This window comes from Trachurus trachurus (genome assembly GCF_905171665.1).
Source record: "Trachurus trachurus genome assembly, chromosome: 15".
Classification (NCBI taxonomy): Eukaryota; Metazoa; Chordata; class Actinopteri; order Carangiformes; family Carangidae; genus Trachurus; species Trachurus trachurus.
This window is the reverse complement of record NC_139906.1, coordinates 8,231,679-8,246,268: the sequence shown is the minus strand read 5'-3', so window position 1 is coordinate 8,246,268 and position 14,590 is coordinate 8,231,679. Positions and strand designations below refer to the sequence as shown.

At 40.6% G+C, this 14,590-nt stretch overlaps 1 protein-coding gene across 3 annotated transcripts in view; it reads right to left on the bottom strand.

Moving 5' to 3' along the window:
* The window catches only part of ugp2b (UDP-glucose pyrophosphorylase 2b), a 43,736-nt gene that overhangs the window by 3,741 nt on the left and 25,405 nt on the right, over positions 1-14,590 (bottom strand). For all 3 annotated transcript variants that reach the window (XM_083988064.1, XM_083988063.1, XM_083988062.1), the window contains exons 5-8: positions 13,373-13,506; positions 9,146-9,443; positions 7,814-8,011; positions 463-705 (exon numbers count right to left, since the gene is read on the bottom strand). In XM_083988064.1, the coding sequence (XP_083844190.1) occupies positions 463-705; positions 7,814-8,011; positions 9,146-9,443; positions 13,373-13,506 (873 nt within the window). The remainder of the gene's footprint in view (positions 1-462; positions 706-7,813; positions 8,012-9,145; positions 9,444-13,372; positions 13,507-14,590) is intronic.

Here is a 14,590-nt window from a genome sequence, read left to right as displayed (position 1 = left end):
TATATATATTATTTGACATATCTTCATTAAATGTGAAGCCATAATCATTACAATTAAAATAAATTAAATAGATAAAGACATGAAATGTTTCAGTCTGTGTGGAATGGATCTATATAATGTATTAGTTTCACTTATTGAATGTAATTACTGACATGAACAAACTTTTCCATGATATTCAAATTTATCGATCTATTAATTTCCACACTTATTTCTATATTTATGTATTTTTTTTTTCATGTGTCACTTTCAGCCCAGATTAAAGCAGTAAAAAAAAAAAAAAAAAAAACTACTGGAACTGAAACTTTAGAGAGGCACTGACCTGAACTTTGAACGTTTGGAGGTTATTTTCTATATTTGAGCTGATGACTGTGACACTGTTGAGTAACCACATGACTGAACTTCCTGCACAGTCTAATACGTCATGTTTACGTGTTTGTATTGTCCTGTCCTCCTCCTCGTTACCTTGGTGAAGGAGCTGCCCAGTTTGACGTGCGGCGTGGTGGGGAACTCCCTCTTGGGGCTCATGGTGAGAGAGCCGGCGTCCAGGCTGTACAGGTTGGACATGACCAGCAGCAGGTCCGACGTGGTCTTCACGGGCAGGAAGCGGCTGCGGGGCACGTTGATCCCCAGGGCGTTGTCGAAGCTCTTGATGGCCGCGCCCACCGCCGTCTCCAGCTGGATGACGTTCTGTCCACCATCAAGCGTCTGAGGATTGATGAGGAGAGAAGACATGTTGGTTACTTATATTGTATTTTGTATTTTTATTTAGCACATAAAAGATGTATAAAACAGCATATTAAAAAAAGTGGAACGACAACGACAAGAGACATACAAAGTATACAGTAGATAAAGCAAATGTGCTGGAGAAACCAAAAAAACCCCTAAGGGCTTGTCAAGTGGTCCTCCAAAAGACAAACATTCAACATAAATTTAATTTACAGAATGAAAAAACAACATAAAACAATAAAAAAAAAGAAAATCAATATTGTGTGAAAATTCAGGATAAACATTTGACATACATTTGTTAAGATAAGCATTCAACATAAATTTATAAAGATAAACATTCAGCATAAATTCAGTTTACCGTCATGTGAAAAACAAAACAATTAGAAAAAGAGAGAGAGAAAAACAAAAGTGATGTAAAAAGTATGTGGAATTATGCATTGCTCAATTGGGCCAATAGAAAGTGAATTAATTGTTTCTTAAATTAATTTATAGGTGGATTGGTAATGCATTCCAAAAATGAGTTATGAGTTTATGAGTTATGAGTTTATAAACTGATCAAACCACACATTTGATGTTTAATTTGCCTGAGTCCTCTAAAAACTGTAGGAGGAGCAGTGAGTCGCAATTTGGTACCAAAGAAGAATTAGAAGAAGAAACACCTTTCATCAGACCCCAGAAAACTATAATTTATTTATGTATTGTAATATTGTTATCACTCTAATTTCATTCTTTTCTGGGCAAATTGAATCGTAGGCAACTGGACTTGTATTTGTCTAGGAAGACAACTTGTCAAACTAGTGCGGACTGAGACTTGCGTACGAACTGATGAAGTCCAGTTGCCTACGATTCAATTTGCCCAGAAAAGACCTGGATGAATGAGAATATCCATAGACTCTAATATCATGTTTGTTTCTATTTATTTACCTTTCTTGTATTTCGTAAAAAGAAAAAAAAATGGTTCCATTCGTTACTGTAGGCCTATTATATTTCCTCAGTTTTAAAGTATAATTTGTATTTGTAAGATTTGTATAAATAATTATTTAAAAAAAAAAAAAAAAACAGTAGGTATCTTACTTATAATAAATAAGAAGTTAGCAAATAAGAGCTTTGCAGCTTCACAACGTTTTGAGAAAATAAGTTACATCTTGTCACGGTTGCTAAGCGACATGGCTCGCGCACTGCGGCGTAAACGGCCGGTGACGACGCACAACAACGTACGTCCTCCGTAGATGAAACCGTTGCCTTTCACCTCGGCCTTCCCGGTCTACAACGATTATAAACGGCCACACTTTCGTTTTACTACGACCCCCGGACGCTGCGGACCATGAGTTGCGACCATGAATTTATTAATCACTCGTTTAAAGTTTGTATATAATCGAGGGTCTACCGCTTCGAGTGACAGTTGACTGATTAGTCAGTTAACAAGATGGCGACGGCGCAGCAGCACACTGAGCCAAAGAGACTCTACTACTATCAAGGTGGCCAGTGATATGAAATGAATGAAGGAATGAAAAGTTGTCAACAGAGGAGGAAAGTAAGCTATTTATATTTTCTTATGATAACACGAAATATTTACACAGCTAACTTAACCAAGTGTATCCGTCTGCGGCCTGCAAGAGGGAGGCGTGTCGAGTAGTAGGCACTGTAGGAGGCGTGTCGCGTAATGACGTCACTACGCGACACGCCCCCCGCCACTACAGGGAACGCCCTACACACGGTTCTTAAAGGGATATGAGCCCACTACAGTTGCATGTTGCATGCAAAAGTTAACGACTTTGCCTACGCGTTCTTTGCCCTATAATGAATGTATTCAAAAGCTTACAAATGTTATTATTACATTTTTAATTGGGTAAAAACAATTAAGGCAGGATTTCATTTATATTAAAAATTTAGATGTAAAATTTTCTGACTTTGTCACAAGAGAAAACACAAGATAATTAACAGACAGGAATTCATGAGCTAAATGTCAGTGCTTATGTGGGAGTAAGAGCGTAATGTGTTGATATATATATATATGTATATATATAAAAGTAGTGGCCTACCCTATATTTATTTATATAAATAAATAAAAGTAGTAAATAATAATGTCAGTGCTTATGTGGGAGTAAGAGCGTAATGTGTAGATATATATATAAATATATATATATATAAATAAAAGTAGTGGCCTACATAACAAAATTAAAATAATGTGATGACAATAACTTTTATTATTCCTTAATGGGGAATTAATTTGTGAATCTCTCCATTCTGTAGGTTACTGAGCAGTGTTGCTCCCTTGCTTTCTCTCTTGATATCAGCAGGGATCATCAGCAGCATTCTCCTGGAGCTTGAGTTGCTGGCCCTCTCGCCCTCTCTCCTACCTGCAACACCTCTTGGGCTTTGTTTGGTATTCTGATTTCCTTTATTTCACCCTACAACACACACACTACTGTACTCATGCACTCACAGCACTGATCATAGACCATAACTTTCTTTGTCATGGTCGTTTTGTGACAAGTAGCAATTCATCTCAACTATATTTGGTCTGTCAAACGTATTTGTAGTGAAGAAGAGATCTATTTAAAAAAAAAAAAACCAAAACATTTCAAGGCTCATTTTTTATTTTATTTTATAGCCTGCTCAGAAATGCCTCAGAGGAGAGGGCTTCTTCCAGTTTCTCCTTGTAAATTTGGAGCTTCTTTGCTCCCTCCTTGGACATGTGCCCCACCAGGGCTTCGGCCATCACATTTAACTCACTGTCAAAAAAGAACAATAAAGGTTTTCAATTACATGTTACATCACACATTGATGTGTCATGTGTCTATCATCAATTCTTTACATATTAATCTTACCACGGTTGATATTGAGGTCCCATTCGGAATCTCGCCACAGCCTCTGGCACTGTTATGTTGACTTTATGTTGAGTAGAGTGGCTGTTAATCGCCTGTTCGTCTGCTCAGGGTGATGCGCATTTATTGAGTCCCTAGCAACGGCTCGTTTTACCTAGCAACGGTCTGGTATTGTGTTATTGTTCCCTTCCCCTAACCTTTAAGAAATGGTCACTTTTGTGACTGTAGGAAGTACGTGTTTAAATGTAAATGTGAACAATAATTTCAAACAAACTATTGCTGCACTAGACCACGGTGAGAATAATGTTTTTGAATGAGCTGGTCAATATTATAGCAGAGTTACAATTTATTAGTTACACCAGATTGCTGGCTAAGTTACAACACCCAATTCTATTTGGCTCAACCTTTTAGGATCATTTGCAATAAAACGTATGTATACGCTGCATGTCACTTATCAAACAGGCAAATAACCCTCTGAAACTTTGCTAACGTTACATTTTGCTGAGTCGGCAACGGGCTGGCTTCGTTGTTATATTTAATAATATGGATAAATATAGCCTTACTTCCTTAGTCCATCGCTAAACACATTTATTATATACATTAATCGATGAATTAATTAAATTACACTGACACTTACAGTCTGCATATGTTCGGCCATTCAGACTAGTCAAGTTTTACGGCGGAACTGGTTTACTTCCTGTTTTGGCGGTCTCATTTTACATCTCGCGTGGTTCAACGTGACTTTCCCGTGTGGAGGGGGCGTGTCGCGTAGTGACGTCACTACGCGACACGCCTCTACGCGAAACGCCTCCCTCTTGCAGGCCGCAGACAGACCCTTCTCAACTTAACAGTCACGAAAATTAGTTAGCGCGGGCGTTTGTTGGCGTTATCTAGGAGATTTGTGCCAAATCTCGCGAGAGTGTGTTGTAGAGACACAGACAGGTCTTACAAAGTTCATTTTCTCCTGATTTGTCTGTTTGATATTTGCCATTTTTGTGTGAAAATCTTAAGTAGAGATGTGGCTTTGCTTGTGAAAAACTCTGGTGACTATGGAGTGAAAGAATCGACCATAAACTGTTTTCATGTCCACTTCTCCCATTGGACTCAACAGACTCCAGACCTGCTGCTGGTCTCCTAACGGGGCGGTGGAGGTGGAGAAACCCTCAGGACACAGATACAGGAAGCTGACCCGTCGTGGGGCGTCTCGGCTTCTAAACCGTGTTTGTCTGAGCTACCGAAAACCATAGGTTGTCGTCATGGAGGCCACATCCACCTTTATCTACAGTCTATGGTCACAGCAGGTAAAAATAAAAACTATCTCAGCCAGGTGATTATATAACATGGACCACTTCATGGACCTTTTTTTTTTATCTTAAGTGTCTCTCAGTGTCACAAGTACACACAGTTTGCTCATGTGTGGAGCTGTAATGGGAAAAGTCCCCTCATAGTCTCTGTAGTTTCAACACTGCACTCCTACCTGTACCTAGAAGGGACCACACACATACACACGTACACATACACACTTATGTAAAGCCACACGGTTATCAGCAGTTACATAACACTCACTATGTCACGGTGTGTGATTTAGTAACCAAGGGCTGGAAAATTACATCTATAGGCCGAGAAAGCAATAATCAGGACCGAGGCTGAGGTTCTGCAGTGAATTTATTACGCCGGTTGCAGATTTGCATACCCTGAGGCGGCGCGTCTCTCTCCGCTGAGGGGCGGCGAGCGAGCGCACAACAAAAATAACATCAAGTCACATCAAGTCAAATTTGTTTGCTGTGCTGCTTTTTTAACAGGACTGCTCTGTCACCACAAGCTTTTTTTTGGAGGACTATAAAAGGACAAACATGGAGTCTTAAAATGATTCTCCACGAGTGAACATTTACTCCCACCTTCCCTTTAAATCTTTGCTTCATTATGAGGAAAATGAAGTGTATATGCAAATGTGCGAGAGCTGCAGCAACTAGCTCGAGAAATAGAGCAGAATGAGAAGCAGCTTTAAATTTTAAGTCACAGAAGTGACGTTTGTGCGGGGGGGAAATTAAACTTTTAAATTCATCTTTGGCTCGCTTATGCCATCCCCACACACACAAACACACACACACAGTCGCACACACTCAGCTGAAAAAAGAGTCCAAGTAGGGCAGATGAGCCACCAGAGAGGTGACCAGAAAACTGGATTGGTTTGAAGCTGCTTTTCTTCTCCTTTGTATGCAAAAACCTCACAGAACAACAAACAGCTCAGGAAGTGGAGCCGTGCAAACACAAATATGAGTTTCTTCTGCAAGCTAAGATTGTTTTTTTGTTTTGTTTTGTTTCAGAAACATTATGATTTATTCAGAAGTGGTGTTCTCTGACAAGGAGACCGGGTGCAGAAAACTCCTGTTGGGATGGACACAGTGAAACACAGCACAGTCGGATGATACTGGCTGGTTATTTAGAGTGAATTGTTTTATCTGAGCATCTATTGCACACTCAGCCGCCCTGATGTGGTCCCTCCTCTTTCATCTGCCCCCCTCTGGGCTCCAGACTCACACATGGATGATACAACAGTGGACTATACCACTACAAGGACATGAGTCATTTCACTCTGATGGCTCCATAATTCATTGAACGGGAAGGGAAGAGGAAGGAGACATGAAAGATGAAAACATCTTGCAAGGCAGCAGATTTCAGGAGACTAATAGTATCCCTCCCACTGAGGCGCTGAGCTTGTGTTGTCAGACAGAAGGGAAATGTTAGCAACAAAGTCAAATCAAACGTCTGACAGACTTTTGTTTTGCGTCCCTACTCCAACACAACAGTGACAACTGGCTGCACATCCCTGTTACCCGCCATTTGTACCATTTGTGGTGATTTTGAAAGTATAATGTAAACAGAAAGTATAATGTTGCCATGTAATCAGTGAGTTAGTGGTAAGCTACAACTCAACTTGCACTTTTTTTTGGCCTATATTTCTTAACATTTCGGAAAAATTGGCACCATTAAAACTAAGCCGAAGTTACCATATATAAGTCTTGGGCAAGTTCTGTATTATAAGAATTGTCTGTTTTTCTGTCATTTATGAACTAAACACTATTATGATTATCACAAATCGATTATTATGCAAGAATTAATTTCACAACACTATGAATATGTAAAATCAAACATAGTCAAAATATTTACACAAAATATTTAAGTATTTATTCAAATAGGACCAATTATTAACCCCCAAGGGGAAGTGTTGGAAATATTCAAGTCATTAATTATCATCTATACCAAATGTTTAACTTTATTTTAATCGTTTTTTTTTTTTTTTTATTACAAATGACACACTAACATTTAAATTCCTACCAATTCAATGTTGGTAAATGGACCAGTATCTGTGCATTTACCTTTACTTTAGTGCTGATCTGAGTAATCGTGACATCCCTACTAAAGACATAATCAAATCCTCAGAAAATCTAAGTTATCCTGAATCTAAAAGCATGTACATTAGATCCGCATTTTCAGATGTAACTGAGCTATGATTTATGGGAAGCAGTGCATGTTTTGCAACGCCCCTTTCAAGACGGGAATCGCGCCTCAAAGTCTGAGTCTGAAAACCTCAGATCAACAGGGTTTTGTTTATTGTTGTCATACAGTACACACATACACAGAGGATGATTACTTTGTGTTAGTTGCCCTGGTAGTGACGGCGTTACTCAGCCTTAGTCACCGAGATCTTCGTAACACACTGACGTTAAGTGTTTTCACAGCAATGATTTCCAGATGTGATAAATGCCGGTCTTCAGCAGCAACTTCATCCTTTTTTCATGCCTTCTAATATTCAAACCTCTCCGGCGTCGCCTCGCTGACATTAGATGTAATGACCTTATAAATAATCTAGAGGCAAATTCTTTATTAATCATCTGCAGCCCTTCTGAGTCGATATCACATCTCACTGCTACACCCTCTTTTCTTATTCCCTCATCTCAGCAAAACAATAACAGCTTCAACACACGCTGGCAGCAGGAAAGTATCGCCCCTCCCGACCATTGAAATGCAACTGTGGCATTTCATTAATGCAGCACATTTAGTGAAGATGTGACACGCTCTCACAGTTTGAATCTTCATTTACACTTCAATTATTTTTTTTACTGTATCGTACAAATCAAAGAAAGACAGATGGTCGGTTGCAGTGACAGCTCATATCTGAAGTTTCCCTCTGTTCTGTTATGTTAATTGTTAAACTTTGCAAACAAACAGTAAGAATCTGAATTGTTCTCACTGACCTTGGGGTTGACTATGATCTCCATGCCCATCGTCTTCTGCTCTTGCAGCCTCTTGATCGCAGCCAGAGAGATCCACAGATTGTTGGTGTTGAAGATCTTGAACTTCGACACCGACTTGAATTCGTCCACATGGGCCTTGGGCACCTGGGCGATCTCCAGCAGACGCAGTTTCCCTTCGTACTGGATCAGCGTGCCACCCTGAAAGTAAGAGTTGCCTTTTTTACAATTTGTGTGTGTGTGTGTGTGTGTGTGTGTGTGTGTGTGTGTGTGTGTGTGTGTGTGTGTGTGTGTGTGTGTGTGTGTGTGTGAGAGAGAATGATTGACTTCGAATTGTATTTTTAATGAGGCCTGTTAAAAGTGGTTCTTTGGAATAATAGGAATAATAAAAGTTGCTTGGTGTTAAGTTTTCCATTCTGCTAAAAAATCCCTTTTATTAGTCGTCATCATAATTGAAAACAGGAGTCTAGCAAGTTGCGATTCAACCGAGATCCACTAGAAAGTAAGTTATGGTATCACCAAAAGCTTAAATGTTCATAAATGAGTGTATAAACAACAAAATACAAACCATTACACCAAAAAAAAATACAATCCTCACTCTTCCTTCACCTCATAACACCTGTTTGAAATACTGCACTACAATGACAGGTACGGTAATCAGTCATCTCAGGTTCAATCAATGAACTGATCACTGTGAGATATGAGAACATTATCTACAGCCATTGCACCTCTGTTTTGTTTTCCAGTTCACCATAACTCTAAAAGAAAATCGACTCTATCTTTGGTTTAAGATGTAATATTTCCCCCCCAAAAACCCCCAATAAACTCGCACAATCACTCCTCACTCTCAATCATCACTTATGACCCTGTGAACGTCTGTGGAGGTGGATTTATCTGCCTTCTTATTTCAGTGTGTTCAGCTGAAACCAACCAACTGAAAGCAGAGAAGGTGTGTAGCGCAGCGTTGTGCCGGTCGGGATGTGAAGGTTACACGGCTGTGTCCTTCTCTTTTCTCTACTGTTTGTATAATACATATATAAAGAAGCTGCTGTTGTGTGTGTGTGTGACCGAAAGCTGAACTTTGGCCGCAATTACCCAAATTACAAGAGCGCTGCACCTTCCCATGGGTTGGACAAAGGTGTGTGTGTGTTTACTTGTGCTTTGTAATGTAACTAGTGAAAAAAAAAAACTAAACCAAAAACAATCAAACACTCTTTTCATCACTCGAGGGGCCAACGTTCAAAAGAAACTGACAAAGCATCACAGCGAGTAAACCTGTACAAACATAACATAACCACTCCACGTCACGTTTAAACCCGGACCTCCTCCTCGTACCTTGACGTCAGCGCGCGTCTTGTCCGTCACCTCCATGATGAACTCGCAGCGCTTGCCGTTGGGCTGGCTGACCAGGTGGTGCAGGATGTGGAGGTCCACGGTGGCGCCCAGGTTGTCGATGTTGGACACGAAGATGTACTCCTTGCCCTGCGCGATCAGCTTCTCCAACAGCCCCGAGTTGTAGAAGCTGGCGTAGATGTCGCCGTGGCCGGGAGGGTACCAGCCCTCTGTGTTCTGCCCCGTCATGGTCAGGGTTGTGGACACGGGCAGGAGGGACTCTTTGTTGATGCGAGGGTACCTGGACAAAGGAAACCAGCCATCATGTGTTTGTTTGATAGAGATTGTTGGTTTAGAAATAGACATCGGGATGGACGATGGTTCAATATTATCATCTATTCTCTGAGGAAAAGAAAAAGCCTGAACTACATCATCTGTCAACTAATTAAAAGTCAGAGTGTGGAGCAAAAGATCTGACTCTAAACTTGGATAAGACAGAATTAAACCCTAATTTGATGCCTCCACCTGGGCACTAGGTGTCCCCATCTCTGCTTCTGCTGGTGCAGTTACTGAAAGAAGGAAATGAGTTAACACTAGTGATGTGCATCTTCACTGGCCACCCGATACAATTTGATTACGATTCACCGAGTCTATGATTCGGTTCGATTATACGGTTCGATGCATCTCAATGCATTTCAATGCATTTCAATGCATCACATCCTCAATTTTCTGTTACCACACATGGCTATTTCATTAATTAACATAAATAGTCAGATAAATATGAAATAGAAAATATAATTTAAATGCATTTCCACAATACAGCAGCTTCCTTGGAGTCTGAACACACAAAGAAAAAGAAAAGGCCTAGCCTACTTAAAGGTGCACTTGTAAATTTCTCAAAAACAAAACCTAAATCTTGGCATTGTGCTTTAAAATAAAATAAATCACTGTCTCTGTATGTGAACAACAAACTTCATCATCAAACTTGAATAATCGGTTGAATTCAAAAAATCGACTTATGTGACATCGATTCAGAGTCCTTCTCCCTGAGAGACCAGCGACCAGAGACCGGAGACCTGTACTACGAACATACCTTGGACACATTTTTGTAATCTGGTTTAACTAATTCATTTTAAATCCTGGATTTACCGTATTTTATCTGACGTGTTCACTTGAAAGAGGTAAAAAACTGATCTGATTGGTCAGCGGTCTGGTTGTTTACTGCTTTGGAGTGGCGTAGCAGTTCAGCATCAGTTGCCATGGTGATTTAAGTCGGTAAGAAGGGAACGACCATCGTAGGACTGAAAATCCAGCGTTAAACCGGAAGTTACTCTGACACCTTAAACTCTCTAATCTCTCTGAACAACAGCAGTGGTTTTCTTTTTGTTACACTGCTCGATCTATACTTTCTTTTGTTAAATAAATTACTTTTCTTTCACTGCCAACTCGTATCGTTTCCCATTTCTGTCCCAGTCCTTACAGTCCAATGGCAGCAAACATTTCATGTATCCCCTACATTCAGGATAATACAGGTAATATAAACAAACTATAAAAGCTGTGAATCTGATGTACTAAGCAGAGAAGCAGCACAAGGAGAAAACATGGAGATTTCACTACTGCAGGACTTCAAACAACACCCTCACCGAAATAAACTTCCAAGAAGGCAGATGAGGCAACAAGCCAAAGAGTCCAAGCCATCATCGCTGCGTGCATTAAACTGATCAAAGGGTTTCTGAGAAGGATCCGCGTCAGGTCGAGTTAACAACCCTCACCGTGAGCGAACAGCGCCGTGTGAAAGCCGGCCGTGGTTTTTTGGCAGTTTGAGGATATTTCAGAGCGTAGATGAGCCGGTCAGGTGAGAGGAGCTGCACGAAGGTCTTATTAATTGAGGACTTATTCCGGCTGACTACAGTTCCCGGGAAGATCTTTCGGATGAGTGGTTTTGATATGAGCTCATAGACTTCAAAGGTTTCATGTCATCTCAAGACTCACATCTGAGAACATTTCGTTACCTCCACAGAAATGTTTTTTTTTCCAGATGTAGATCCAATATCGCTGCTGCAGAAGGAGCAGGTTTTTTCTTCCAGGGTACAACAAGACATAAATGAACATATTACTGAGAAACCACTTGGATTTTTTTTTATAAATGATCTTTATCTGCCAATTTTTAGCACAGTTGGTCCTGAGGTCCAGATGCTGATTTACTACATCTCTCCACTTTTGTTTCCATGCTGAGCTGCAGCAAAAGAGACACGAAGACAAAAGACTTTAACTTTGAAAAGACTTCAGATCTGGTTACCACAGACTTCACATTAACTCCTGATAAACTCAGCCGTGGATTTTGCACCGACAGTGATTTGGAAACGCGTCTCCTCGGGGCCGCTGTGAACAGGAGGAGTGATTACAGCTCTGTGCCGATGGGCGGCTGGCTACCGTTTCAGCTGTACAGAGGTGAAAAACATGTAATAGAGTAACACATCAGACACAAAAGATGCTGGGAGGACGGGAGCTGAACCGACTGCTGCAGGGATCGAAAAACGTAAACCTCTACTGTATAACGTAGAGGTTCGAGTCTTTAGCGGCGTCGTTGGAATCTGTCCAAACCTGAACCGCCTTTAAGTCTTTAAGCCGAGTTAAATGCCACCGCAAGGAAGCCGATCAAATATTACACTAGCACAGGGTGTGTGTGTTTTGCACGACTCTCTGACACATGGCCGAGTTGTATTCAATTGGTGTGATTATTATTGCCATTGATATAGTTGATGAATATTAGTGGGTGAGGACCAACTATATTTACGATTTCCAGTTAGATTGAACATGCCGCTGAATTTCATTTGCCTTTTATGAATTACTCTCATGACCCCGGCCGCAGACCTCTTTGTTCTCATATTGATTCGGGTTTCGACTGTTCAACCACTTCCTCTGCGCCGACATTAAATCCTGAAGCGGCCTCGCCAGCCGCTGTCTAAAAACTGCTTTGTACTACACTCCTTCAGGCCCACGAGAACATACAAGAGCGCTAAATAATTCAAGGCGTATAGTAAAAAAGCATGTTTCACTTGACTGACAAATTAGAGACACGAGGACATTAAATATTAACGGCTTTCTCCATACATTACATGACATTTCCTGTCTAGTTGCTGCTGTTCTTGACAGTTTTATTACAGACTCAGGAGCAGCACACAGCAGGGAGCTCTGACCAGCTCGGGATTCACTACTGACAAGTTTCCACTGCAGGAACTTTGGGGTAATTTGACGGGGGCCGGGGGCGTTGGTGCATGTCTCCAAAGCGGGAAACGCCCCCGGAAGATGATCTCCTGGAAGTTTTACGGAGGCTAAAGGAGTCCCTGCCTCGGGGGAAAGGTCCTCCAACTGGTCCAGAATAACTCGTTGATGGGGCTTGAGGTTTACTCAGTGCTGATTGTGGTGTTCTCAAAATTAGGGCTTGGTTTATAAAATCGATTTTCCGATTCATATCAATCTTCATTTTGAAGATCCAATATCGATTAATAAAACCCTTAGACTGATCTTTTAATAAATGCCACTTCCTGTTTGTTAACTTGTTAAAGGACAATTTCACCGCTGCTGTTTACATCTTGTTGTGCCCATCCACTACTGAAATGTAGACATTGATCGCAGTACTTGAATTTTTCACCCACAACTGCACTGGAGAGTTGCCCTGTTTACTTCTGAGGTGGCTCATGTTGAATACATTTGTGTTAATGATGCTGCTTTTGGGTAAATTATTTAATATTTTTAATAACGCACCATCATTGTACAATTTGCAGCATTAGTTCTGTGAACATCTCTTTCATAACCAGGCGAAATTTGTGTTAAAACTGAAATATCTCTAAATATCCAATCAGAAATCGAAACGAAATCAAATCTATTCAGTAAATCGGTAACGATAGCCAGCACTACTCAAAATGGGATGTGATGCAAAACAGAAAGCGCCAACATAAACAACATTTTTAAACTTCGACAGAAGAGGAGCATCAGTCAAAAGCATCTACACGGCCAGAAAAACGACAACTAGAGATGCAATTACGTAACAATCCAAACTGTTGCACATGGTCCTGCTCTGCATTTAGAAAACGTTATCTGCCTCGTCTGGTAAAACTGCACGGACACACTGTCAGAGGAGATTTGGCACCGAGCCCACTGTCACTGTTACTGTCACTGCTGTTGATGATGATGATGTTATGAAGAGTCGTTAACGCGGTCGCTCACCTGCTCTGGTTGAAGGTGTGTATCTTGACGCGGTGGTGTGTGTACTTCTGCAGGATCTTCTTCGTGTCTTCGTCTGTGTTGAAGGAGTTCATGAGGACCAGGGGCACGTCTGTGTTGTACGTCTTGTTCAGGTGCTGTGGGACATTTGAAAAAACACAAACACAAACTGTGTAAATGCCAACTTCATCTAGGTTTTATTTATCCAGGGAAGAGGAATTATAATCATCCGACTAAAATCGGACTCATAATAAATACTAAGCAGGAGAAGAGCCTGGTAATGTTTCTGTAAGTTGTGTCATTAAAGAGCGAATACAAAGCAGAGGAGTCGATCCTGAGGAGACATGGAAGCAATTTCTTTCATCAAGATAAGAGAAAACTAAAAGTAAGTTGAGGAGGAAGATGAGAAACGGGATATGAATCATCGGGGAGAAGCTTGCCATGAGAAAGTTGCGAAAAACTTGAATTTCCAGTCTGGCAGTGAAAAGAAGGAAGCGAATTAATAAACCAATGCGGATGTTGGGTGAACATTCACTTCACATACTATCGTGCCAACTGCCAACCGAACCACAAAGATATCTTGCATTTAGTTTCAAGGGAAGGTAAAATGTGCTGTTCTTCCTTGAATATGATGTCACTTCAGGATGGATGGAGGATGTTGAAGTTCAGGCTTCACACTGCAAACACACAGAGAAAAGGAGCGACCTTACGGCTTTCTTTCAGAGTGTGTTGACAGTGGGTGTGTGTGGAGGTTAAGACTGGAGGGATGGCAATGACCACCTGGAACATTTTGTACTGTGCTGCTGAACCAGCAGCCGGACCAGGCATCTACCTAACACACCGGAGATCTGAAAAGGCCTGTGTGTGCAGCATTTTTATGATTTCTGCAGTAAAATATAATCGATATTCGATGTGAAGTCCAACACAGAGGAACTTTAAATACAAGTGGGCATCAGTGTTTGAACTATGGACCAATGAGCACGTGCTAAAGATATTTTTAGATTAGATGCAACCCTGTAAATTAAAAAATATACTGTATATTTTCATGGTAAAAAGGAAAATCTGCAAAATGATCTAAATATTTTGATTTTTCACACTTAATTTACACAATTACAGGAATTCTGTAGATGTTTTTTTCCCTATGAAAGCTCTAAATGTTTTATAAGTCTATTAATCTGCCATGTATTTCAACCAATTTGTCATTTGGGCGTTAAAATGTCA